Below are 26381 nucleotides of genomic sequence, written 5' to 3' on the forward strand. Positions count from 1 at the left end.
TTGGGACAGTACTGATTTATGCCTAATATCTGATGTAATTACCATCACCATCTCCTTAAAAGATACCTTGTTTTGGACAATGAATTCCACGTTTAGCATACTAGTCAGTAATGTTTTCAAGCAGTGAGTATAACTGAAAAAAAGAAGGGTTTGTATTTTCACATGAGATGTATTGCTGGTTGATCGCTGGGTAGTTCAGCATCTGAACAAGGACAATGTCCTTATATAGTCTTCTGATTACAAAATGGCTGCTGCAACTCCAGTCATTGCATTTGCTTTGAACATAAAGAGGAATAATGGACAAAGAAAAAAGAAGTAGCTCCTGTATCAGAATGATAAAAGCTTTCCCTAAAATTCTAACAGACATTTATCACATCTCATTAATCGAAGAAGTGATTATTGATTGTGATTCCAATCACAAAGATGTGATTGCCAGTGCTAACTGCAAAGGAGACTGGGAAGAAATATTTTAACTAGGCACATTATCAGCCTGAAGAAAATTGGAGGTATTTTAGGAAGGAGGAAATGGAAAATGAGTAGAAAACAAAGAGTGTCTCATATAAAAAATTGAAGTTAAAGAAAAACCAGCTGTTTTTTTTACCCCAGAGCCTTTGCACATATTCTCTTCTCATACAGGGCTTACTCTTCCCTTGGCTCTTAGTGTGGCTGGCTTCTTTTATGTCTCTACATCTCAGTATAAATGTCATCTCCTAATGCCTTCTCTGATGACGTTATCTACATTTACATACAGATCCACCAGTCTTCTTGATCCCAATATGCATTTAATTTATACCATTATCACTGAATAATAACTTGTTTTATTTCTTGGTTAACATTTTTATTGTCTGGAGATTATAAACTCCATGAGATAAAGATCTAGTTTGTTCAACATCTCCTAGCACAGAGCCTAGTATAATGTAGGCACTCATTAAAAATTTACTGAGGGGACAAAGATTGCAATAATCACGTTTTAAATAACCCTTCAATGTGTAAGTCTCAGCAAAGGTAGCCGCTGAAAAAAGGTTTAGGACCTGTGGGGAATGAAACTTAAAGAGAGAAGGCTTGGCATGGAAGGGTGGATATCTGAGACCAGCGGGAGAGAGCACCGTGACCGCTCACCCTTGCCTGCCTCTGGCGGGAGAAGCAGTGGCCGTTCATTTGCTGTGTAGTCGTTCCTCTGACCCGACCTAATCAGCGCACTTCAGAGATGAAGAGACTGAGGTAAAAGTGGCCTAAAATTGCTTGACCCAGGTTTTGAGGCAAACATCTTGCCGAAATATCAGAGAGGAGGCTAAGCAAGAGGATTTCCCAGTAATTCAGTGGAGCACTGTGTAATAAATGTTCATGAAGCATCTGAAACAACCTCATGCACATGCTGATGGGAACCAACCCAGGAAAGCGGATGTTTCCCTTCCCGCTCGTGCATGAGATTCCAGCTGTCAGTGCTAAATCACACTCTCGGCTTGTTAGGGGTGGAGCCCTCCTCAAAAGGCCAGATAGCCAGAAAACTGTGTGCAGGATGCAGCTGCCATCTTTTAATAACTTTCTGAGGAAAATACAAAATAGGGTTTGATCCTACAAGAAGAGATTCAGATTATATTCTGACAATAAGAACTAGGCAAGTGCTAGATCTAGTCAGGACTTAATAAACGATTGTTTCCTGACTAATTATCAAGTGCAGTGCCTTGCAAATAATGAGAGGGATAAGCACAGATTTAAATGAATTCTAAACAACAAATAACTTTAGAAAGTATTTAGTGCACCTGTCTCATACAAATGGAAAAGTAAAGGTCTCTAAAAGTGAAGTGATAGTGTCAGTCAGTAGATGTTCTCCTGATATTAAATCCATACTCCCAGTGTGGTATTACCCCAGAGTTCTTTCATAAACCCAACCAAAACCTTTTTGTCTTTTAAAAAATTTTTCTTAGGTAATCTTATGATTTTTTTGAAATCTGAGCTTAACATTTTTAACTAAATAGTTGAAAACTCTTTTTAACCTTCTTTTCTTTATGCTGCGTAACCTCAATGCAAGGAAGTTCTCATCGGATGTACTTTCCAGATATGGAAATGTGGTAACAATAAACCGATCACCTACTGTGAGGCCTTAGGCATATCTGTCTCCTCGGTGTTAAGACACCATCTTTCATCATGTGAATTTACTCTACATTTTGGGAGATTTCCATTGAGAGACATGAACAACAAGGTCATGTTTATGGTAGATTTCCTATGTAATGGAGTTTCTAAGAAATTGCAAGAAATGAGACACTGAATAATCTGAAATGAGAAATTATGGTAACACATTTTTTCCCTTCTCAAACTGTATTAGCAGCCCATTAACAATACCTGACAGGGCACAAAAAAATAGGATGCAGGCACTGTTAGTAATGAGAGTCCAATACAGTAGCAAGAGCTTTAATTTACTACAAAATGACACAAGGTCTAAAATTGGCTTCATCACTAATTATGTGACCACCAAGTATCCTAGCTTGGCTTTTGAGCATATAATACACAGTTTTGTCCAGAAAATTCTTATTAACAGAAGTGGAATAGAATGAATAGTATTGTACATTCTTCCCACCCAGTAGCCATGTGCCCTTAAACAAGTCATTAAATGTTTCTGTGTCATCTGTAAATTGAGATAAACTGCATGACTTCTAAAGTCCTTCCATGTTAACATTCAATGATTCTGTGTTACCATAAACTCAATATTTTTTCTTAGTAAGATCTTTACATTTAAAAAACAAGAATTTATCATGATCAGGAAAACATTTTACTGAATCTAGGTGCCTAAAAATTGCAAGCAGTATGGTTCTTCTCAAACTAGTGTGCTGTGCTTTTTTCAAGGGGATTTTTTAAGTAAAGTTTTAGATCCTCCTAACAACTGTAATCCACCTATTGTGTACACTGTTGAAATGTTTCAAGCTTTTTCTTTAAGTCAAGGAAATATGTTAACTCAGTGGGAGGAATCCTTTCACAATGTATGTATATATGAAATCTTCATGTTGTGTGCTTTAAATATCTTACAATTTTTCTTCTCAGTTATAACTTTAAAAAGCTGGAAATAAATAAACAGTAAATCAGTAAATAAAAGACTAATTCAGTGACAAAAAAAAAGCCAGTGATGACAACCACAACTAAAAAAGAAAAGTAGATGAGAGCAAACTCCAAAATTATCTATTTCTCACTCTTACATGTTTCACAGAAGAGGTGATAAGCACTAAATTAATTCTCTGTGTATTCTTTCAAACTTCTGGAAAAATTTGTTTAAAAAGAGATATTCAATTGCAACTTGGTACAGAAATGATAGTAAACATGATAGAGCAGACAAGATGCTCAAGTAAAATCTAGGGAATGCTGACTCTGCTTTTCCTGGGGATGAGTTCCAGCCCAGATATACGTGGTCACTTGGAGAAGCACTGGGTCAGGGAATTAGGGGCGTGGCTCACATCTAATTTTAGGCAGCTTCATGTTCATTTAAAAAGGCAACCCTCATTTTACATCTCATGGTATTTTAGTTTGGTCAAATATAGATTTGGACCAAACACCAAAGGCTGGTTACCTTGGGGTGGGGATTGGGTCATTATAACTTTTATGGGTCATTGGCACTTTTGCCTTTGTGTGCCATTCCTCCAAAAATATATATAAAAATTATATTTATTTTGTATTTTGTATTTTTCATTTTATTTTAGAACTATATTGGTATAAAGATTAATATAATCCAAGTTGGGTTATATTCATTTTTTCCTTCTGATTTTTAAAAGAAATTAAATCATTTTTGTGGCCACCTACAAGTTCCGTGTGGGCCCTGGACACTGTGCTTACTGTAGCTAATGCAGATGTTGGCCAGAGGGTAATGCTCTCCATAAGGCCAGCTTTGCCATAAGACCTTCCTCTCAAAAACCCTGAAAATGCTTTGATTTTACTAATGCAATATTTAAAAAATTTTTAATATCACTCCACATCTAAACAGAAGAGAGCATATACCATCATTCCAGCCTATGTGAAGTGGGTGTTCTATGACTGGAAGTCAGAAAAGCTATGGAATTCATTCTCCTTAATCTTCTCTCTGTCACTTTATACACCTCCTCCCCCAACCTCCTTCCTGGATTACAGGTCAGGATTATGACCCGCCTTCTCCTATAGGAGAAGCAACATGGCAAATAAAATGATTGAGAAGTATGAACAGCTGCATGGTACCACTCATCAGCATCTCACCACCATGGGAGTAAAGTTCCATAAAAAATATAATTAACTTAAAAGGAAGCAAAATCAGTCTTCTTTGAAAAACAGATGCTTAGTAAAATTTTCATTGTTACTTTTCACATTGCTTGTGACTTTCCCTGGTCTGACATAATTTGGACCCAGGCTACTGCCCTCTAGCCTTGTATCTTCTCATCCCTTTGCTCTAGCCAGATTGGTATTCCTGTTCTTCCTCAAGATTGTCAAACTTTTACCTTCCCTATGGGAAAAAACATATGAGCTCACCCACCCAGGGAACTCATCCCCAAGACTGAGATGGCTCACTGTCTCATTTCTGTCACACATAGAAAGGTCACTTCTTCAATGACTCTCTCTGAGTCCCTTACCTAAAATACCTCCTCCTTCCCCCATTCTCTATCCTCTGACCTGTTGTATTTCATTTAACACTATGTGAAATTATATAGTCATTAAATGATCAAGTTTTGTCCCCGCTACTGCCATATGTGTTCTTCAACATCAGGGAATCGTGTGTGTATGCTCACTACTGTATTTTCAGCAAGGTATTTCATCCTTTGTAGATGCTTAGTAACTATTTGTTGTAAGATTGAACAGATAACTGAATGAATCAGGAAAATATGTTTTTGTTTTCCTAAGCTAAGGGATATGAGCTCTCCATTCCTGGCCTTCCCTCTGGAACATGCAGTAGAAAATATGAAACTGATTGGATATACTAGCTAATTAGCTGAATTACAGCAGTATAACATACGAACCACTTCCCATTCTTTCCTTTAGATGCTTATACCAGAGCAGAAGTTGTTTATGAGTGGACCAGAGAGCCAGCACGTTCAGTGGTTGTAGCAGAAGATGGGTCACGCCTGAACCAGTATGATCTTCTTGGACAAACAGTGGACTCTGGAATTGTTCAGTCTAGTACAGGTAAGTGCTTTTTGTTACTTCACATATGGAGGAAAGACCATACAGAGTTTTTGTGAGGATCTAAAATTTCAGTAAGTCCTTCAGTAACACAAAGAGAGAGAAAATTGTGCTACACAGGGAACAGCTGAGCTACGAACTAGTGTAGACTCTGTAGGCCTGTGACCTTGGACGTGTCATTTAATGTCTTTTAGCTTCTGTCTCTGCAAAGTAAGTTGCTGGGTCTGTGTGAACAGCATAGCACAGTACTTATATATATTAACAATTAGGTGAAGAAGGTAGGAGTTAAATCCTTACTCTTCTACCTTGCTAGTTGATTGTGGTCACCTCACAGGGTCGTTGGAATAAATTAAATCCATGAAGAGTACTTATCACAGCTCCTGGCATATAAATAGTTCTTAATAAATGTTAGCTGTTAATATCATCTAGGCCTCACTTATTGCCATGATTCAGTGAATCTTGGTGGATTTGTAATTATCATCACACATAGATACCAAAGAGCTAACTTCCTCTCCAAATTCATTCATTATCTCTAGCCAAGGATATTCCACAGCTAAAACCTACAGAAACATAATCACATTACTGATCACTTCACTTTGGAATTAGAAGAAGGCGTGTTTTACCAGTGAAATACTAAGAACTGGATCAGATACTATTAAGCAGATGAATCCAAATTTTATGCTTTCAAAGTTTTTTCAAAAACTAAGAGTTTAGTTACGCAGGTATCCATTTTATGATGAAATGAAATTTGATCATAAGTCAAAAAATTATAATAAAGTTTGGACTGTAACAATTAGGAAAAGTTACCCCCCCATCCCAATATTTTTAATTCTGTTCAATTATTGAAAGCTTGGTAATGGTCAACAATTGTATGGCTGTCTTTAAATTTTAAAAGTTCATTCACTTTCATCTTTAATTTCTTTAAAAAAGATAATTTAGTAATAAAAAGGGGTGTGGAAGTGTTATTTTTCTCAGAAAGAAATTTCTTCCTTTTTTGGACTAAATCCAAATTTTAAGCTTAACTATTAGGACCCTGGTAATTCTAATGAGTTCAAGTAATAGGTCACTCTGATCATTGTTGGATAATCCCTGCTTAACAGGATCTATCTTTTGCTTACTTTATACTACCTGTGGCTATTCTAGATGCTCAAATATTTATCTTTCTTGTTTTGGAAAATGGAGAAGACTGTTCCTTAGCTGTATCCACATTAGAAATGCATGTGACATAATGGAAAGACCTTAGGCTTTGCAGTGAGAAAAACTCAAGTCTTTGTGAACTTAAGTCCTGGTCCTGCCACTTAGAAGCCCTGTGACTTTAGGAAAATCACTTTTCCTCTTAGAAACTCTGGTCTTTTCTAAGAAATGGGGATTTTATAATTTTGTATTAAAGATGAGATAAATAAAATGTCTTAGAAGAGTTACATAGTAAAGACTCATGGTGGCATATATAGTTGTTGCCATAGTCCTGAAAATATCCCAAAACATGGAAAATACTGAAAAAAACTTTTCCTTACAAGTTATGTTGGAAAAGATACTAAAATGAACACTATTTAATTTTTAAAAATTGAATGCTATTATAACCTGGATATTCATACAGGCACTAGAGAATCAATGATAGACAAGGCAAAGATCCTGCAGTCATGGAATCTGAAATCTCAGGGAAGAAAAACATAAACTGTAATTATCAAAGTGGGTGGTAAATGCTGTGATTAACATTGTTGTGAGGGCAAGGAGCATGTCTATCTTCTGCATCCCTATTATTTACTATAATAACCAAAACAGAGGAGGTACTAAATAAATGTTTTGAATTAATAAGTAAAAAATAAGTGGATCCAGCCTAGGATAATCAAGGAAGGATTGCTATAGGGGTTGACCTTCACATTGTTAATCTGTATTTTGTGGGAAACGATCACTCTTCTAGGCCCTAAGCATTCAAAATAATAGACATAGAACTTTCCCTGGAGTAATTCTCCATCTGATTTCATTAGAATGGAGGTTGGGAGATGGCAAGGAAGCAGTCACTCACAGGCAGTGGTGTGCACGCAGTGGGAAAGTACACACAGACCACAAAGGTTACTCAGAGGTGGGGGCCTCCTACCTGGCTCTAATGCTAGTGACCTTGTCATGTCACTGTATCTCTCCTTATGCCACAGTTCCTAAGTCTGAAAAATAAGTGGCTTGGTCTGATGAACTTGGAGCCCTCCCTCACCTCTGCCAACCTATGGGTTCAGTCCACGTACATTCTAGTTATTCAGAAACAATGCACAGTCACAATATGGTATGAGAGGCAGTGACCCAACCCGACACCACCAAGCTGGCTGGACCTCATAAGCTGGATCCCTTAAAAGTCATCATTCTGTGCTTAAGCAGCAAGTTGATCTTGAAAACAAAAGCTTTTCTTTGTCATCCCCTTACTGGATGTAGGTGGGGGATGAGGAGAGTGATAAGCAAATCTTCAAATGTGGGAGATCAGCATGGTGTTCATTTTAAACTCCACAAGACACAGAACTACACTTCCTCTGGGTTTACTTTAGCTCATAAAAAGCCACCTTGATAGATTTCTGTGGGAAGAAGCAAAGATCTTTGTAAGATCTTCAACCCCATTATTTTACATCTGAAGCCCTGTAAACATTAAGATAAGCAACCTTGAGTATTATTACCTCCCTGTTTCTGCCAAAAGACGAGGATTGACGGCAGGAAAGAGCACACACATTGAGAATGATTAGATAAAAAGCATATTCTTCTACCTTAAAATTCTCTGAGGGTAGAGAAGCAATGCATATCACCTCTTAGAAGATTGGAAGGTGTTGCCCACTTGCCTGAAACTGACACGCATGCGAACACACACTCACACTACCCCAACCGCTTTCAGGTCAGATACCTCTTCAGTGATTTAGGAGGGTAAAGTATGAGGCTCATTCAAATACTTGCATATTTTTTAATTAAGTGTAACCATATTAGAGGCACAGTGCCTTCCTTGGAGTCTGTCATCAGCTGTGGTAGGAGAAAATGAGTTGGAGACTTAGTTTGAAGTACCCTTATTCACCTGGCACAGAAAAACCTTTACAGGCACACAGAATGATGAGTCTAGTTAGCTTCTAAATCCAGTACTGTTATTTATTCACTTATTCCTTCAATTATTTGCTCGTGTGTTTGATACTGTGATTGGGTCTAGAGAAGATAGATGAAGGACACATAGTTCCTACCCTCAAGAAGCTCACAGTTCAGTGATGTAAGTAGTTAACATACATTGGCACTATTCTAATCCTCACAACAACCCCAGGGTGTAGGTATTATTATCTCCATTTTACAGATGGAGCAGCTAAACCCAGAGAGGTTTAACAATTTTTTCCAAGGTTACATCCTGAGCAGTGGCAGATCTGGGATATGATTATTTGAATCTAGGTAGCTGCAGAATATGTGCTCCCAACTGCATGACAAACCAGTAAGAGGAAGATAGACGTGTGTGAAAATGCAACAATGTAGTGCAACATTGAGTTTAAGAGCATGGAGTCTAGAATTACAGTGGGAGGGTTTGAATGCTGGTTTTACCACTTGTCAACTGTGTGACCTTTGGCAAGACATTACTCTGTTCATCTTTTTCTCTTGTACTAGTTGGAGATACTAAGAGGACTACTTCATGAGCTTCTGTGAGATAGAAATCAGAAAAATTCATGTCACCTGTTAGTGGAGTATCTGACATATTAAAATTAGTATCTAATAAATATTAGGTATTACTCTTACTAATAATGATAGAACTAGTACAAGACAGCTACATGATGGCATAAAGAAGAGGAGGTCATTTCTGCTTGAAATATCAGAGAAGGCAGTTTGGAAGTAGACCCCAGCAATGGCCCCTTATCTCATCCCAGTACATCACATTATGTTTCCTGAGTAATTCTTAAAGGAAACCCCATGCAAAAATTATAATAGTGATTTTAAAGGGCATGCAAATATGACTTGTGCAGGAAAGTAAAATAACTAAATTAGCCACTAGGCAGAAGAATAATATTTTGGCTGAAAAATGAAAGAATGTAATAATATGTACTGCCTTTTTAAAATATACAATGATTGGTGGAAAGTCTTTGATTTACCTAAATCAATAGGCAGATTTGATCAAAGGAAATGTAGGTTAGTTTTACTGAAAAAGAATGTATCTTCTTTATGAATGACCATTATTTCTTTAGAACAGATGACCAAGAAATATTGTTGTATGCTCTTTCCTGGAGACAGTCTTCTCTGGATGAGTTGATTTAAGGATGACCCTGGAGGGTCAGGGGGGAGGAAAGCAACTGATTTCCCTGACTAGGGGCCAGCAGTGGTGATCAACATTCATCAAGGGACCCTCAGGGCTCCCATTATGCTGCCTAGTACATGATCTCCAGAGAAATAATTATAACCATAAAATGTTAAGAATTGGTGTGTGGAAGGGGAAACTTCTATTGTCATCTAGTCTACCTTTTCATATTTCAGATGAGGAGACAGGTCCAGGAAGCCTAAGTGAACTAAAACTATAACTATTGTTTCCTTATTTCTTTTTAAATGGTCTTTGAAGTAGATATTAAAATAACAACTTCCTCAATGATGTTTCTGAGTCCTTATTTCTTTTAAAAAGGGCGTTTTTAAAGTGCATTTTAGAAAATACAAAGTTTAAAATACTTAGAAGGAAAATAACAGTTTTACATGAAATCAATGTTTGCTACAATTTTGTTGAAGAAGTGAATGGTTAATTTCTTGAGCTAGAGAGAGAATTTCCCTTTTTTGTTTTTTTTTATTGAAGTATAGTTGATATACAATATTCTTTCTGTCTCAGCTATCCAACATAGTGATAAACAGTTACATACATTATTAAATCCTCACTCCAACTAGTGTAGTTATTATCTGTCAACACAGAAACATGTTATAGAACTATTGACTAACAGAATATATTTTTGTACCTTCTATCATTACACTGTATATCAGCTTGTGACTTAGAATTTTTTTAAGTAACTTTTACATCTATCATTTATCTTCACAACATCCAAAGAAACAGTTAAAACAATATCATTTTAAGTGGGCACACAAGTAAACCGAAGTCAAATAACTTTAAGCAAGGTGTCTACTCTTCAAATAACTAACATTTGAGAAAGCAAAAAATAGAAGCCAGGTCTAAACAAACCATCAGAACTGCTTTACAAAATTATATCCCTGCTCCTTTTCTTCTCCTTTCCTTAATTTGATACTGTAATGTATCAAAAATATTTTCACATCTAATTTACAAGCTTCCTTCAGGGTTTTGTGATGTGCAATTGCATTTGAATTACAATTCTTCTAGAGTGTTGAATTAGAGGAAAAGAATTCAACATACTTAGTACATAATCATTTGCTGTAAAGAGATACTCTTTTAATCAAATCTAGGAAACTGATTTTTTTGTTTTGTTTTCTTCAATTTTTTTAAACCATTATAGCATGATTCTGATTTTGCCACCTTTTCCTTTTCTTAAATGTTTTATGTCAAAATTTCCTAGATTTTATTTGATTTAGGAAGATGATTTCAAAAGATTTTAAATCCTATTCTTTCTCAAGTTTGTCAGTGAGGAAGTGGTTTATAGAACAAATATGTCAAATAATTGCTCCTCCAAAATAATATTCTTTGCAGAATCTGCCCAAAATGTCACATTGTGAACAACAGAAGATGATAATGGAATATATATAGACACTCATCTTTCTGACATTATATGAAAGATGGAATTTCTTTCTTTGAGCTGTTGACATTTTGCAGGCTACAATTGAATGAATGGTTAGGAATAATAATGCATGCTTCTGGGAGTTGAAATGTAACATGGCTATGGCCACACAAGGCTCCATTTTAGCAGAACCCTGGGAAAACTGATTTTCTGCATTTTTCTAGAGTTTGAATCACTTATATCTTTCAGATGGCCTTGGAGACATCACCTAAAGTATCTATAGAAAATGAAATGAGTTAACATTTTATTTACCCTTTAAAAGAGAGATGTTCATGGATTGAAATTTAGGTAATCATCCTTAAAACTGAGTGCATCCCTTTTCACCATAGGTGGGTACTGAATACGTAGGATATGTAAAGAAATGCTACATCCAAAGAACTATCCCTCTTCTCAATTAGTGTTCAGTTTGGTGGGATATATGCATGTAAATAGCTAAAATGAAAAGTATGAGATATTATAAATATAAACAGGAGCTGTTAGTAAACTTGAAGTTACTGTTGATCAATAATGGCAGGGGTTACCATTAATACCCATTAATAATGAAAGCATATATGAATGTTTGGGTGACTTTCTACTTAAGAGAGTAAATGTATTTCTTCTACCAATTCGATTGGATGAGAAAGAGAAGAAAATGGAGAAAGAAACTAAAATTTATTTTAAAACTCTTGTAAAGCATGATCTTAGTTAGAGCCCTTATTCTTTATTCTACCCACAATATACTTTTCACTATCCTATAGGTGAGGAAGCTGCAGATCAGAGAGTTTGAGTTGCCCAAGGCTATGTAGTAAGAAAATAGCATATCTGGGTTTTGAACCCAAACTCATTCTCTTCCAAAGCTAATAAACTTTCCTCTACAGTACATTTCTTCCAATTCCACTATGGAATGAACCCAATAGTTGAACAAAATATTCAGCAATGAGATGTCAAGTAGAGAATTTTGTGAGTCAAGATACAGAGAAGTGATACGTGTGGTGAGACATGAGATGTAATATTGAAATGCATATCAGATCTGTGATGAGAAGAGTCCTGAGTACAGGTTGGGGAGTTTGCTTGTTAGTGTGCAACACCAGAGACATTGTCGATTGTCACTGCGAGAGGGGAGTGTTTGCTGTGGCCAACTGTCCTACAACACAACCTTACAACAATCATCTGGTCGGAAATGTCAGTACACTGAGGTTGAAAATCCCTGATCTGGATAATGGGAATATACTAAGGTATTTCAAGGTATTTAGGTATGCTTTATAAAAGACCACTGACATCAAAATTTAGGGAAAATTGGAGTTAGGAAGTGACTGGAGACAGACAAGACAGTTGAAAGATTCTTACAGATCTACAAAAGTGTAAATCTACAAAAGAGTAAATCTACAAAGGAGATAAAAGCAGTGACCACAGATAAGAGATAGACTGAGAGATACTGCACAGGTGAAATTAAATTTGCAATGACCAACCGTCCATCCTCTCCCTTTTGGAAGCCCTACTTAACATCCTAGCATTAATTCCAGGTGTTTAGCCTGAGCTAATAGACAGATGCGAGGGCCACTGGGCAGAAGCTAAGTGGAAAAGCAGCACTGCTATGTGCTGGTCATTATTTTTTGTGGAAAAGGTTACTGTCAGTTTTAACATATTTAGTTGATAATGTCAATGAAAATCTATGTCTATGATATATCTAGATATTTGGAGACAGCGTGTGATTTTTTTGAGAGCAGTGTAACTTAGAGATGTACTTTGGCAGATATCGGGACAGAAATGACACTTAGGAGCAGAGGTGATGAGGAAAAAACCTTGTTAGAGTCAAGAAAAAAAATGGGGAGGAAAGCTGACAACAAAATTACACCAGGAACCTCTACATTTACTTTGCAGGCAGATGATGATTGGTGCCTGACAGAACTCAATAAATACTCTGATTGAAATAATCAATGAGTTAGCAAAAGAAACTGAAAATGAGATGTAAAGAGGGAATATGAGTAAAGAGAGAGCTATCAGGACAGTAGGGGCAGACAGCATTGCTTAATTTTTCATGCTGCAAAAGAAAGTGAGCAGCCAGTTTGAAGACTGAGATCTTCCTTAAGACTAGATCCTCGCTGTGGATATTAAGAGATCACAAGCAGTTTTGACGACAATATAATGGCTGAAGCTGGTTGGCCATGTGCTGAGACATAAATCACAGGCTGAGTAGGGAAAAGTGTGGAGCTGAAGAGAAGGAGAAAGTAGAGATAGGTGAATACTGAAAAAAGTGATTATAGGAAGAAATCTGCTATTTCTCTCCTACCCACCCACAGACAGTTAAGTATATATTGAAAGTGAATAAAGGTAAAAACTTCTAAGAATTGTAATTAAGCAAATATAGCAGCAATTTAAAAAAAAACTCCTACAATTTGGGGTCTCTAAATGAAACTACACTTTAGAATAGATAAAGATTATGGGAAGTGCCTAGCTAGTCCACTGTTTCCCAGACCAGGTATGGGATTGGAAATTTGAATTGAAACAAGTTCAAAAGCTAGTTATAAATTTGGATTTTTCTGGCCCCAACTTAAAGAATGGTTTGTCTATCTAGATGGGACCTGGGGAATTGCATGTTACAAACCTTCCCAGGTGATTCTGATGAAGGTGTTACTCAAAATAAACTTTGAGAAAGTGGAATCTATCCCACACTCCTCATTGCAGGCTAAGCTAAATGACTTAACCCAAGTCAGAGAGCTACTTAAAGGATTTACTGAAGCTGTAATTCAGCTCTTAGACTTGGACACTAAAACACTTTCATTAGATAACCTAAATCTTCCACGCAGTGGGCAAGCTAGGGATCTGTCCTAACCCATTGGAGGATGTCATCAGGATCTGGCATATTTCTGTGATGGACATTAAAGCCAGTCTGTAAACATATGCTCAGATATGTCTCTTAAATGACATACCAGTATTAGGATGTAAAAATATCCATGAGATCTCTGACACCTCAATTACATCCTCAGAGCCACTGTGGTGTGTTTTTAAAATGTCACTTTTCTTGCCTGGCTAAAAACCATTCTCTCCAGGAACCAGATGTCACATGGAAAGAGATACATCTAACCTCCAGGTTTTTGATGCTGATGGAAAAACTCAGAGATAACTTCTATTCAAGGTCAAATTGCTCACCTTACTGTCTGTTTCACCTTGTAGGAGAATATGTTGTCATGACCACTCATTTCCACCTGAAGAGAAAGATTGGCTATTTTGTTATTCAAACATACCTGCCATGCATAATGACAGTTATTCTCTCCCAAGTCTCATTCTGGCTCAACAGAGAGTCTGTACCAGCAAGGACTGTCTTTGGTAAGTGCCAACTAATCAAGACATGCGTGCAAGGGTCTGGAGGAGAAGGTGTACTGTAGCAGTGACATTGCAAATAGAATGAAGAACAATTGTACATTAATATCTGAAGTTAGTACAATAGAAAGGTTCAAGGAATTATCATTCTCATTATGATATGACTTTTTAAAATTCCTTCTTTAAATAACAGGCTGTTTTAGTGCATATAAATAGATGGGATTAATAAGCATGTGATTTGATATTTTGGGAGAGAAAAAGAATGAAGCAGGCATTAAAATGCATCATGACAGATTAAAACACACACACATAGAAACATTAATATTTAAACCATACATTCAGAATACATAACCATGTATCAGGTTATTTATTGAAAATCTGAGAAAATATCAGCAGAACTCCTTCCTTTCATATAGGAAAGCAAGGGTTCCTTATGCAGGAAGACCTTATTAATGCCCTTCTTGTTAGTACAAGAAATACCTCATTTTACCTAATGTGTGCGCTTCTGAAGAGTTACAAATACACTTTTTTTCTATTCAAATGTTTAAAAAGCCCTAGATGCTTCAAGTTAACGGATTCCAATGGAAAATTACCGAAAAGATAATAACCTTTTACTAATAGGAATACTCATCCCCTGATTTATTATTTTAGAAGTTGTATTTCATATAAAGAGGTATTTCCTGTTTCATAGAACACTGTTTTAATTTTACTTCATACTAATAAAAACAAAAGATTCCATCATAAAAAGTTACTGATTCATTCATTGATTCAGTGAATTTTTCTTTGAAGCCTACTGTGAACTCCTCCTCTTTTCTGGGCACAGAATGAAGCAGTGGTCACTCCCCACATGAAGGTTGCATTGTGGAGTGTAATATTTGAATAACAACAAAAATCATATATTACATTTATTGAGTGTTTTTATATCATACACTGTTCTATGAAATAAAGTTACTTTATCTTATTAAACACTAAAAATTCCTATGTACAATGATTATCCTTGTGTTATTGAAGAGAAAGCTAAGGAACAAGAGATTGAGTGACTTGCCCAAGGCTGTGAGGTGAAGGATTCTGGAGTAAGACCCAAACTCTTAGATCTAGACCCTATGCCCCAAATTACCACACTGTACCACTAGCAATGTGCTATCAGGCCGCATGACAAGACAAGAAATGATATTGTGAGCAGTATCATTCATTTGGATGTAACGGCCAACATTCATTGGCCAAACACAATTATCAAGGCTAATTCTAAAATATGAATGAGGCACATGCTTTATTTACGAACTTTTACTACAGAATAAAAGCCTTAAGAAGTTTACAGTCTAAATTGAGGATTATTTGTGTGCAGAGATTTCAATGGTATCAGCCTTCCATAATATGCAAGGTATGAAAAATCAGTTATCTCAAAATCAATTACAAGACTCTGCTACAAGTGCTTAAAAGAAAGAACCTTTTCTTCCGAATTTAGCAAAATGTTTCCAGTTTGGAAACCACAAAATCTTTGCTCTGATGGTCGCCTAAGGAAACAGCTAAATAAGACCCAGAATGACTCCAGCTGGAGAGCAAAAGAGTAGTTCATTTCAAAATTGTTTTTTTCCTTATCATTTCTCAATATTAACTGGCATTGAAGTGACTTACTAGAATTGAGAATTTAACTTTTGTGAAGATACTTCTTTATACATCGTAGTTTGAGCCTTTTATTCACTAGAAATCAATTTTTTTAAAATTAGAACACCAAAGATATTTATATTTTATGGTTTTTTTGAACAAGCACCACACTGTATTGAAAAAGACTTTTTTTTAAATGCTCACTTTCCCCCATCTCACCACAACAAATCCTACCCTTCCTCTTTGGAAATCCTCTAAAGCATTAGGAATGTTTTAAAAGTGAAAAGCCTTACAACTTAACATTTTCAACGATCTGGTATTTCAGCTGACTCATGCCCTTTTGGTGAACATAACTACATATCAGCTGTGGCAACTATTTCTGTGTATCAAGTTATATATTTCTGATGCTTTAAGTTCAATAAAATCGCAAATACAATTTTATAAGACCTTTAGCCTTTTAACATTTATTTAGTACACATGTTTCTATTCTTTTTAGTCTGAACTCAGCACCTTCCTCTGAGCTGTGTGAGATGCCTGAGAGGATCAGGGGTATTTAACTACAAAAAGGAAAAAAAGGTAGAAAAGCTACAAAAAGAAAAGAAAAACCCACAGAAGTTGTGCTTTACTGCTTTATAGCAGTTTATTGAAAGGCATCCAGAACGCAACAAAGAATAAAGCCTCTTTCATGTCTAAAGGATCATCTTCTTGACCCTCTCACTTAGGGGCTATATGGTCATGTAGTTTTGCTGCCAGGTAGAGCAAGGCTTTAAATTCAATCTTCATTTTTCTAAGATCCAGTTGATGATAAAATGAGAGTATAATCAAAGTAAAATAGTGCTATTTAAAAGACTGAGAAAAATAAAATAAAATATATAAATTGTCAGACTCTGTACTTGGAACTAATAGATGCTCAACACATTTTTATTCCTTTGCCTTTCCATTTGGCAGGAATTGTAAGACAACATAAAACACACACATACATCCTCTCCTATGTTATTCTTAACTGCTTTCAGTTTATGTATACATTTGGTTTAAGAACACCCATTCCCAAATTACTTCTGATAACTGCTTACATAAACCAAAATTTGAAAAAATAATGAGATTCACTTTAGCAGGGATTTATTTAAAAGTACTGAAGTTGTCAATAACAGTCATTAATATGCCCTTAATAAGTATCAGGCTAACTGCTAACATTTTTATTCTACTATTTTATTTAATACTTTTTTTAACCTTCTGAGTTAGACTTATTAAAATTAATTTACAAGAAATAATTTTTTAAAAACCCCAGAAGCTCAGAATTGTGGGGCAGTTTTCTCAAGGTCACTCAGCAATTACAGAGCTGGGATTTGAGACTGTGTTGCTCTCTTCCCCAAATATTGATATTCAGTTGCATTGCTCTTTGCTCGATTAATAGTAATATGTAAATTTGGGGGGATTGTTTTCCAGCCAATATTCTTTAAGTCATTTGTTAATTATGTGATACAAATGTACCCCCAGAACTTTTTGTAAAACCTTGAAAGTTCAACATTAAGTCTATTCAACTACAGCTGTGACCAGCTATCAAAAATATGATTTAATAAAAGTCTCAGTATTTTTTTTCTTCATCCTATTACTTCCTAATACACAGATCACCTACCTTGAAATTCATAGAAAACTAGGGAATAGTAGATGGTTTAAAACAGCTTAGGAAATTAGCTACCTGTTAGCTCTGTGACTCTGCTCATTTACTAAAAATCAAAAGGAGAAATAATAAATTTGAGTTTTAGACACATGGAATGACACTATCTGCCAGGGCAAAAATTTATTTATCATCTTGAAAATGCTTTCACATATTATTATATTTAATCCTCAAATAATCTTGTGAATAACCATGCAAAAATTTCCCTTTCTTAGAATTTCAACAGTGACATTGACAGATACAGAGACTAAGGTCTCTAGAAGTTCACTTACTCAAGGCCACCAAGCCAATAAATAGTAAGGTTGGGACAAGTCACTAGAAGAGGTTAGGATTTTTTTTTTTTCACACCATGAAGCCTGAGCCACCTCCACTAGAGTACTGTGAATTGCTTTTTATGCATTTTCATATGGCTAAAAGGAACCTGAAAATATTCTAACTAGTGTAGTGCATTACATATAGTAGGTTTGTAATTTTGTTAAATGAACACTGGTGGATATCACCATTCTTATACCAACTGATATAATGATCTAAATAAGCTAAAGCAACTGTCCTGAAAACTGCTTTGAAGTTTTAATTACTAGGGATGGATTTGCAGAATAGGGAAGATGAGGCAGCATTAACAGAAAGGGAAAGAATATGGACATTTAAATCAGTCAAACTTGTGTTCCAATTTTGATTTTGCCACTTCTGAGTTGTATGACTTCAAGAAAGTTACATGCAACTAACTTCTGCAACTTCTTCAAAAGAGTAGCTATTTCAGAATGGGGGTGGGGGTGGGGAATGGTATTAAAGCAGAGGAATTAACAATGTAACAAAATGTAATCCTAAAATTATTCAATTACCAGTTTTCAAGAATCTGTTGGCTTCTTGATTCATACATTTGGGGTACACAGGCAGAATATTAAGCAAGCTGAGGATTCAGAGATTTGTGGATCAGAGACAGTGAAGATCTATGTATTCTTTTTTAAAGATGTGGTTACAGTGCAGGGATATTTTTTTCCTTTCCTACATGGGACACCGTGTTCAAGGTTCCCGTTTAATTGAGCTCACTATTCTAACACCTTCTCAATAACAAAGCAGTTTATCCCTCCAAGAGATCCCCTTCAATACTGCCATACCATAAACTGCAGCCTGCATGATTGGAAACTCACTCATCTCAAACCAGAGTGGAGGGAACTAGGAAACACGCTCTGTCCGCGGCACTGTTGGTTTTCTTTTGTGCAAGTAGCCCCAGTGATGAAATTTTGTACTAGGAATCTACAAATTCACTGAAGTACTTATTTTACAGGAGTAACAACTGTGCTCACCATGACAACTTTGAGTATCAGTGCCAGAAACTCCCTCCCTAAGGTGGCTTATGCGACCGCGATGGATTGGTTTATCGCCGTGTGCTATGCGTTTGTGTTCTCAGCGCTCATTGAGTTTGCCACCGTGAACTACTTCACCAAGAGAGGTTATGCATGGGACGGCAAAAGTGTGGTTCCAGAAAAGGTAAATGCTTTAATATCCCCTGTGATATATTATTATTATTATTTTAAACCTATGAGACTTGGAGAGGTGGTGGATGAAGAATGCAGAGACAAAGTAACAAGGATTTCTTTTACTTAAAGCATAAACAAGTGCTAAAGTTGGGCTACTGTTAAGGAGAGAGGCTATTCGAGTGGATAGATGTGCAGAGCAAAGTGAAGGAAGTAACAGAGCCACAAAGGCAAACATTTCCACACAAAAATGCTTTCCTGTGGGCTCTGTTAGTTTGAGGACAGCTTTAACAAACCTGACAGGAGCAAATAAACTTACAGACACCATTATAATTTTTAGTAACTTTAAAATCATAGTCTTTTGGTTGTTTTCTGAGACTGATCACTTTGGTCATAAATATTATTACTATATTACCTCTATTGAATTTAGTTTGCAAAATATATTATCTCCAATTTTCAGTGAAGTAAAGGTCAGGAAACATATCTTCTCTCTCCAAAATAAAGGTTTGCTTTAAAGGTTCATAGCACATGAAAAATTCTTCATTTTAGAAAATTACCATCTCAAGAATATCTCTGTCTTCTTCAATAAGAACATATTTTAGAGTAAATTTTAAAACACAGCTGGGAAGGGTATTTCTATTTATGGGATTTAAAGGAAAAATATGTCAAAATGCAAGTAAGCCTTGGAATGGTGTGGAAAGAAGAGCAAAGTCAGAGACACGGAGATTGTGACATCTAGAAGGAATCTAGGAGGAATGACTACAGCAGGTTCCCAAATTCTGTTTCAAGAATACTAGTCTCTTGAGGTAGTCCCCAAAATTACAGTTCTGTGGTCAAATACACTGGAATAATACTGCATACTGTATCACAGAGTCATAGTATATCGAAGATTCTAAGAGGGTTTATCAGCTTAACAGTGTTTTTCCCATAGCTTCAGAAATGTACTAGGATAAAGAATCCTTTCTGGTGGAAACATCTAGTGTACTGATTATAAAATGTACTGTTAAAATATGTATAGGTAAGAAGAAAAATATACTGCAAGTAAAAGCTCTTAAAAGAGCTTTTTAAAGATTTACCCTTCAGCCACAAATGAGTTAGTTGAACACCTCTATGATCTCCTACACAAGTGATGGTTCTGTACAGGAGGCACTATTGCAACCAGCATTGTCAGAACCAGGCCTCAGAATTCACCTTGCCTTGAACATGCTTGCCCCGTATAAAAAAGTCTCTGAATTTGCAAACTAAGAGCCTTGGCTCAGGTTCAGTTATGAGAAGAGACAAGACAAAGGTATGAGAGACTGGGACAGAGTTATCATCAAATACTTACCTTAGCTATTGATGGCCTCCATTGTCCTAAAACAGAAGGGCAGCCCTAAGGAGAGCAAGCCAAACCTGGAGATGAGTGATCATAAGACACTCATAATTGTAAGACATAGCCCAGAGTCATACATGTGAAAACATTTAAATGTATATCTTAGAATCACTGAAAAGCTCTACTAAAGTTCTTCAGAATTAATGATATGCAAAAAGTGGTGATGTGCAACTGAAATCTGAGGTGCAAACATTTCTGTTAATACTCTCTGCATGCTGCAAGAGGCCAGTCAGTGTCTTTCTAATTCTGGTGCATCAGTATCAGTTGTTGGTGACTTGTTAAATGAATTGAATTTAGTTTGCAAAGTATGAATTTGGGTTGAGGTATTGGTGGGCTCATAATTCAGTTTATGTTTATCTCTGTATAATCGTATATTAGTTTTTCACATACTGTGTTTCAAATTAAATATCCAATCAATCAGTCTATCTACAGTCCATGTTATTCAGTGCACATATGTAGATACAGGTGTATTATATTTTATCTACATCTATATATATATATATATATTTATAAATGATACCTCTATATCTTTATCATCCTAATGATAGGCAATATATTCTATAAATAATCTGTGTGTCTGTAAAAATCTTCCCCAAGGCTTTGCCAGTTTGATTTGCTTATTACAGGGACTGTGATCACAGGGTGATCCCAGTCTCATTTCAAAATTCAGGAAGGACAGATAAAACATTTTTTCTGTGACCAGGTGAGTGTTATTAAGAGAGTTAAATTTCCAATCTCTAACATGGTATAACTTGAAAATAAAAAGAAAATTCCTATAAGTCAGCACATTATCAAGTGAACTCACAGTTAATTGCTGAAAGAAATACCAACCTCTTAAAGAATACAGGGAGCTCAAAACCTTTAGAAATAACAAAAACTGTTAATTATTATTTATTAATAAACCAACTGTATATTTCTCAATATCTTATTCAATATGATGTTGCAAAAAATTAAAGCACTTGAGAAATTTTAGCACTGGGTTATTATGGCAAGTTAGCACTGGGAGAGATGAAATCTATCGAACTAGCATGGAGTTTGATTGGTTAAATTAAACTGCTCATCAATATTCTTTGTGTGGCTTTTTTGTAATATCAATAACCAGTTCCCACTCCCTAGGGATTCTGATCCAAAAATATGAGATTGTGCCAAAGACATCTGCACTTAAAAAAATTTTCACTGGTGATTTAAGGGGCACAAAAGAATAAGAATTATTCTTCTAGACTAGCCTGTCCAGCAGAAATACATGAGTCATAAATGTAATCCATATATGTAATTTAAAATTTTCTAATGGCATTCTTTAAAAAATAAAAACTGGTGAAATTAGGTTTAATAATATGCTTTAGCCAGTATATCAAAAATAGCTTTACAACATGTACACAATACAAAACATGGTTAAGGAGTTATATTGCATTCTTTTTCCTTTCTTTTCTTTATAGATCTTCAAAAATCTCATGTGTATTTCATACTTACAGCACATCTCAAATCAGACTAGACAGATTTCAAGTGCTCAGTAGTCATAAGTGGCTAGTGGCAACTGCATCAGACCACATACTTCTAAACAAGGGTCCACTTCATTTTTTAGAAATGTCTATATGACAGAAGCTTGTCTGTAGGAAATGCTGCAGTTGTAAATCATTGCACAAATGACATTGATGAACAGCTACCATTGAACAAGAATTAAATTCAGCATACCCTGAATAGCCCTGCTTTATCATTTTCTCACCTGAAACATGGGGAATAGGAGCAAATTATAACTGGTTCAGCAATTATTGCTGCAAAACAAACCACCCCAAAACCTAATGACTTAATGCACCAACCAAGCATTTGGGCTGCAGTCAACCTGGTGGCATTTCCATCAGTCTGACCTGGGCTCGTGCACCTGGTTGCAGTAAACTGGAGGCTCCACCAGGGTGAGAAGACGCACAGTGGCTTCTCTCACCTGCCTGGGGTCTGACACTGGCTGGGCCTTTCGCACATGGCGTCCAGTCACTCAGGAGTCTCGTCCGGGTGTCTTCACATGTCAGTGGCTTGTTTCCAGAGGGAAAAGGCTGAGGCTGCAAAGCTTCTTGAGGACAGGTTCCCAAGCTGGCACAGCACTTCTCTGTCAAAGCTACAAATCTACATTTAACAAGTGGGGAAATAGACTCTACCTCTTAATGGGAAAGCCTAGAAAATATTTTGTCTGCATTTTTGCCCCAGCTTTATTGAGATATAATTGACACACAACAGTGTGTAAGTTTAAGGTATACAATGTGATTGATTTGGTACATTTATATATTGTGATACCACCACAGCATTAGCTACCACCTCCAACCAGTCACATGGTTACCATCTCATTTTGTTGTGAGAATTTTAAGATCTATACTCAGCATCATTCACGTATATGATAATGATATTTATTATCAGCTATAACCATGCTATACATTAGATCCCCAAACTTGTCAATCCTATAACTGGATGTTTGTGTCTTCATTTTTAATTCATCCCAATGATACAGTCATAAGTATATTTCTTAGATAAAGCACAAGTTTGGGTTCCAAAGTAAAGGTCATTTTGCTCAGCAACTTAAAAACTTGCTTCCCACAGTTTATTAAACACAATGCTTTTACTCTCTCCTACAGCCAAAGAAGGTGAAGGATCCTCTCATAAAGAAAAACAACACTTATGCTCCCACAGCAACCAGCTACACCCCTAATTTGGCCAGGGGTGACCCCGGCTTAGCCACTATTGCTAAAAGTGCGACCATAGAACCAAAAGAAGTCAAGCCAGAAACAAAACCACCAGAACCCAAGAAAACCTTTAACAGTGTCAGCAAAATTGACCGACTGTCAAGAATAGCCTTCCCGCTGCTATTTGGAATCTTTAACTTGGTCTATTGGGCTACATATTTAAACCGAGAGCCTCAGCTGAAAGCCCCCACCCCACATCAATAGGTTCTCCGAGTCCCATTCTGTTGTTTGGTCCTCTGCCCTGGGAATTGCTTTCTCTCCTCAACGCAGTGATTCCCATCTGCTTTATTGCCTCTGTCTTAAAGAATTTGAAAGTTTCCTTATTTCCATAATTCATACAAGAACAACAGACCCTTGCCCAGCAGTCCAGAGCAGAGAGCATACAGCTGAGGCAGGATTCTGAGGGGGCACCATAGCCAAATCATGACAGAAGGAGACAGAATGAAGGAAAGGTGGGGAGAAGCAGGTCCAAAGGAAAAGTAGATGAAAAACAAAACCCAACTCTGTAACTCCAAGTCATTTGTAGATATATAATTCCAAATATTCTAAAAATAAGGATACTGTATATGTCAAAAATATTTTTATGTGAAGGTGTTTTAAAGAATACATTATAAATGTTTAATGAAGAAATGTTTTTAAAAAGCGATGTCTTTTGCACTAACTACAGTGTGCTTACATTTTGTTTTGTTTTTCAAACTGATGTATAGCTTTAACATTTTGTTTTCAAAGCTAAAGTTCCCCATTCTTTGTCTTTTTAAAAATGCCTAATGCATTATTTTGTTATTAAATGCTATTTTAAAATTCATGGAAATTGCATAGGCAAAGGTGCAGTTCCTCACTGTAGAACACATTTAATCCAATGGAAAGAAATACTATAAATAGGCTACTTCACTGTCATCTGAACTTTTACCATGAGATTCAATGAGGACTCATTTTAACAGATGCTCAATGAAAACTAAAAAAAAAAAAAAAAAAAAAATTAAAATTAAATAAAACAATTAAAAAATATTTCCTTTTTATCCTGTCTATATACAGATAGCACATGGGTCCAATAATAATTTGATTCTCATTATGAAGATGTTTTTAAAGGGGCAAAAATATTTTGCAAGCTCTAGAATTGTTGAATGTATTATTTTATATAACTGCTTTAAATGCTTTAGATTGAAATTTATGACTAGTAAACAAAAATAGAATATATAAATTATATATGTAAATATACAGCATGAGATTGTACATTTTTTAACCTTTTTTTAAAGTTGTGTTCTCAAAATATTGTGTAGGACTCACCGCTCTTAGCTGTTGGAATGTTCAGTGATATGGAAGTACCTTTAGAGCCTGCATCTAAGAACAGAACAGTATGTAGGAATCAGATGGAACTTGAACTGTATGGGCATAAAGTCCACTTACGTAGAGAAAGCCTATAATTTCAAACTGTTGTCTGGTGAACAGTAGCGAGTCAGTTGCTATCTGCTCAAGTCATGCTGCAGTTCCCTGTTTTAGGCTCTGATACTAGAGAAGAAAAATGGGAAAGCATTAGTGGGAGCTAGAAAATCAACTGTACATTATTGCTATCTTTGCTGATACCAACTATTTCAGTAAGTGTTGTACCATATGTAGCATTAAATATAACAATACATGAACAAATGTACAGGGAATAGCTTTTATTGAGTAATATTATTACATTTCATTTATACTGTAGCAATATATTTGTAGGTATACTATGTAAGGGCTTTGACTACAAGAGGTCCATTAATACTCCCTATGGAAATTCTAGTCTGTTTCATTACTTCCCAGATGTTTTAGAGATAAATATTTATGCAGAAGGTATTTTTGAAGTCTCCTTTTGTCTGATAGAAATTCAGAGATATTTAAAATTAGTATCCAGAATCCACATGTCATGTTCTAACTATGTTTGGAATATTACAACATAAAGCTGTCAGCATAATTACCAAATAAGACAGTTGGGATCCATACCCAAGTTTTGAGCAATGTTTTTCTCAAAAAGCTGCTATCCAATGATGTAGGAAAATTCATAGTTTGTGTTTTCCTAAACAAACTCTGGTTTTCTTTTTAAATGTGCTTTGTTGCTTGATTTGGTCCTGCCTAAATTCAATGAGCTAGGCCAATAAAGGCTAAACCAAGGACATCTCATCCTCTGGTATCATGTGTAGATATCATGTATAGAAAACAAAATAAAATATGGCTCTAACTTCCATGTTGTTGTTTATCTTGTTATTTTTCGACATTAACCTAATGTGTTTATTAAGAGCCTTTTATCTTCCAGATTCCTCATGGCTAACATACGGTTTGTATTTTGCTCATTAGATGTGGATATTTCTTATTAGTGTGCTTTCTGCTATGCAATGACTGCACTTCTATCATTTCTTAGTTTGTTAGTATATGTGGGTAGTACTCTATTGTATAAATTAATTGCACAATTTATCAAAGACAAATTATTCTATGTAGCTTTTATACAGTGCTTTGCTAAACCATGTAATAGTAGTCAAGTCTTCCTTGAAAATGAAGATACACTCTTATAGAGGACAGTTCTTGTTTACTCCCTAGAAAACTTTTTAAAAGATGACACTGAATGTTTATTGCACTTTAGTGCAGTGAAGTGGCAATAAAACCTAACATGAGTTGAGATTGTTTATGGCAGATGCATGTATTGCTTTACAGAGTTTAGCAAAAGCTCTTAATTTTATGTTATACTGTATTCTATCATAATAATAAAACTAATATTATTCAATAACAAAATGGAATGTGTGACTCTTTCTTCATATTATGAGTAGAGCCTACTGTTGCCCTGTTTTAAAACATTTTTTGGTAGGAGCACCTAAAATACCAAGTGCTACCAAGACAACTCAGATTTTTGAAGATGTTTCCTTTTTTAAATGAATCACTTTTAAAAGGGGAAATGGTTAAACACCTGGTATCTGGTGACCTGTAGCACTTAAAATCAAAATTGTAAAATAGAAAACAGAATGAAAATTCTGAAATGATAGTAGTTTGTTCATATCTATTAATAATACATAGCAAATTTATTTTCTGATCTCAGCAGACTCTGGCTTGTTTGGGAGGAGAAGTTTGGGGATTGTTTTAAAAGCCCCTTGGAGCTATTACATTCCTTATTGTTTCTATAACCACAAAGTCAGATTACAGTACAAAATACTTATACTCACTTTAATAGCAATAGATATATAGATAGCAATAGAAAAATCATTTCAATGGTAGGCATAAAACTATCTGAATTCTACAGAAAAGACCATGTGAGGTGAAATCTTTTTGTGTCAGATGGTGGCCAGACAAAACCAAAGTAAATTACATTCCTACAAATAAACAGGCATCTTCCTAAAAAAT

At 35.7% G+C, this 26381-nt stretch overlaps 1 protein-coding gene across 2 annotated transcripts in view; it reads left to right on the top strand.

Moving 5' to 3' along the window:
* Positions 1–25778, top strand: part of GABRA1 (gamma-aminobutyric acid type A receptor subunit alpha1) — a 54334-nt gene extending 28556 nt beyond the window's left edge. For both annotated transcript variants that reach the window (XM_017678340.3, XM_037025193.2), the window contains exons 7-10: positions 4993–5136; positions 14013–14165; positions 18731–18933; positions 22914–25778. In XM_017678340.3, the coding sequence (XP_017533829.1) occupies positions 4993–5136; positions 14013–14165; positions 18731–18933; positions 22914–23225 (812 nt within the window). In that variant the 3' untranslated portion in view covers positions 23226–25778. The remainder of the gene's footprint in view (positions 1–4992; positions 5137–14012; positions 14166–18730; positions 18934–22913) is intronic.
* Positions 25779–26381: the final 603 nt, after the last annotated feature.

This window comes from Manis javanica, chromosome 1, assembly GCF_040802235.1.
Source record: "Manis javanica isolate MJ-LG chromosome 1, MJ_LKY, whole genome shotgun sequence".
Classification (NCBI taxonomy): Eukaryota; Metazoa; Chordata; class Mammalia; order Pholidota; family Manidae; genus Manis; species Manis javanica.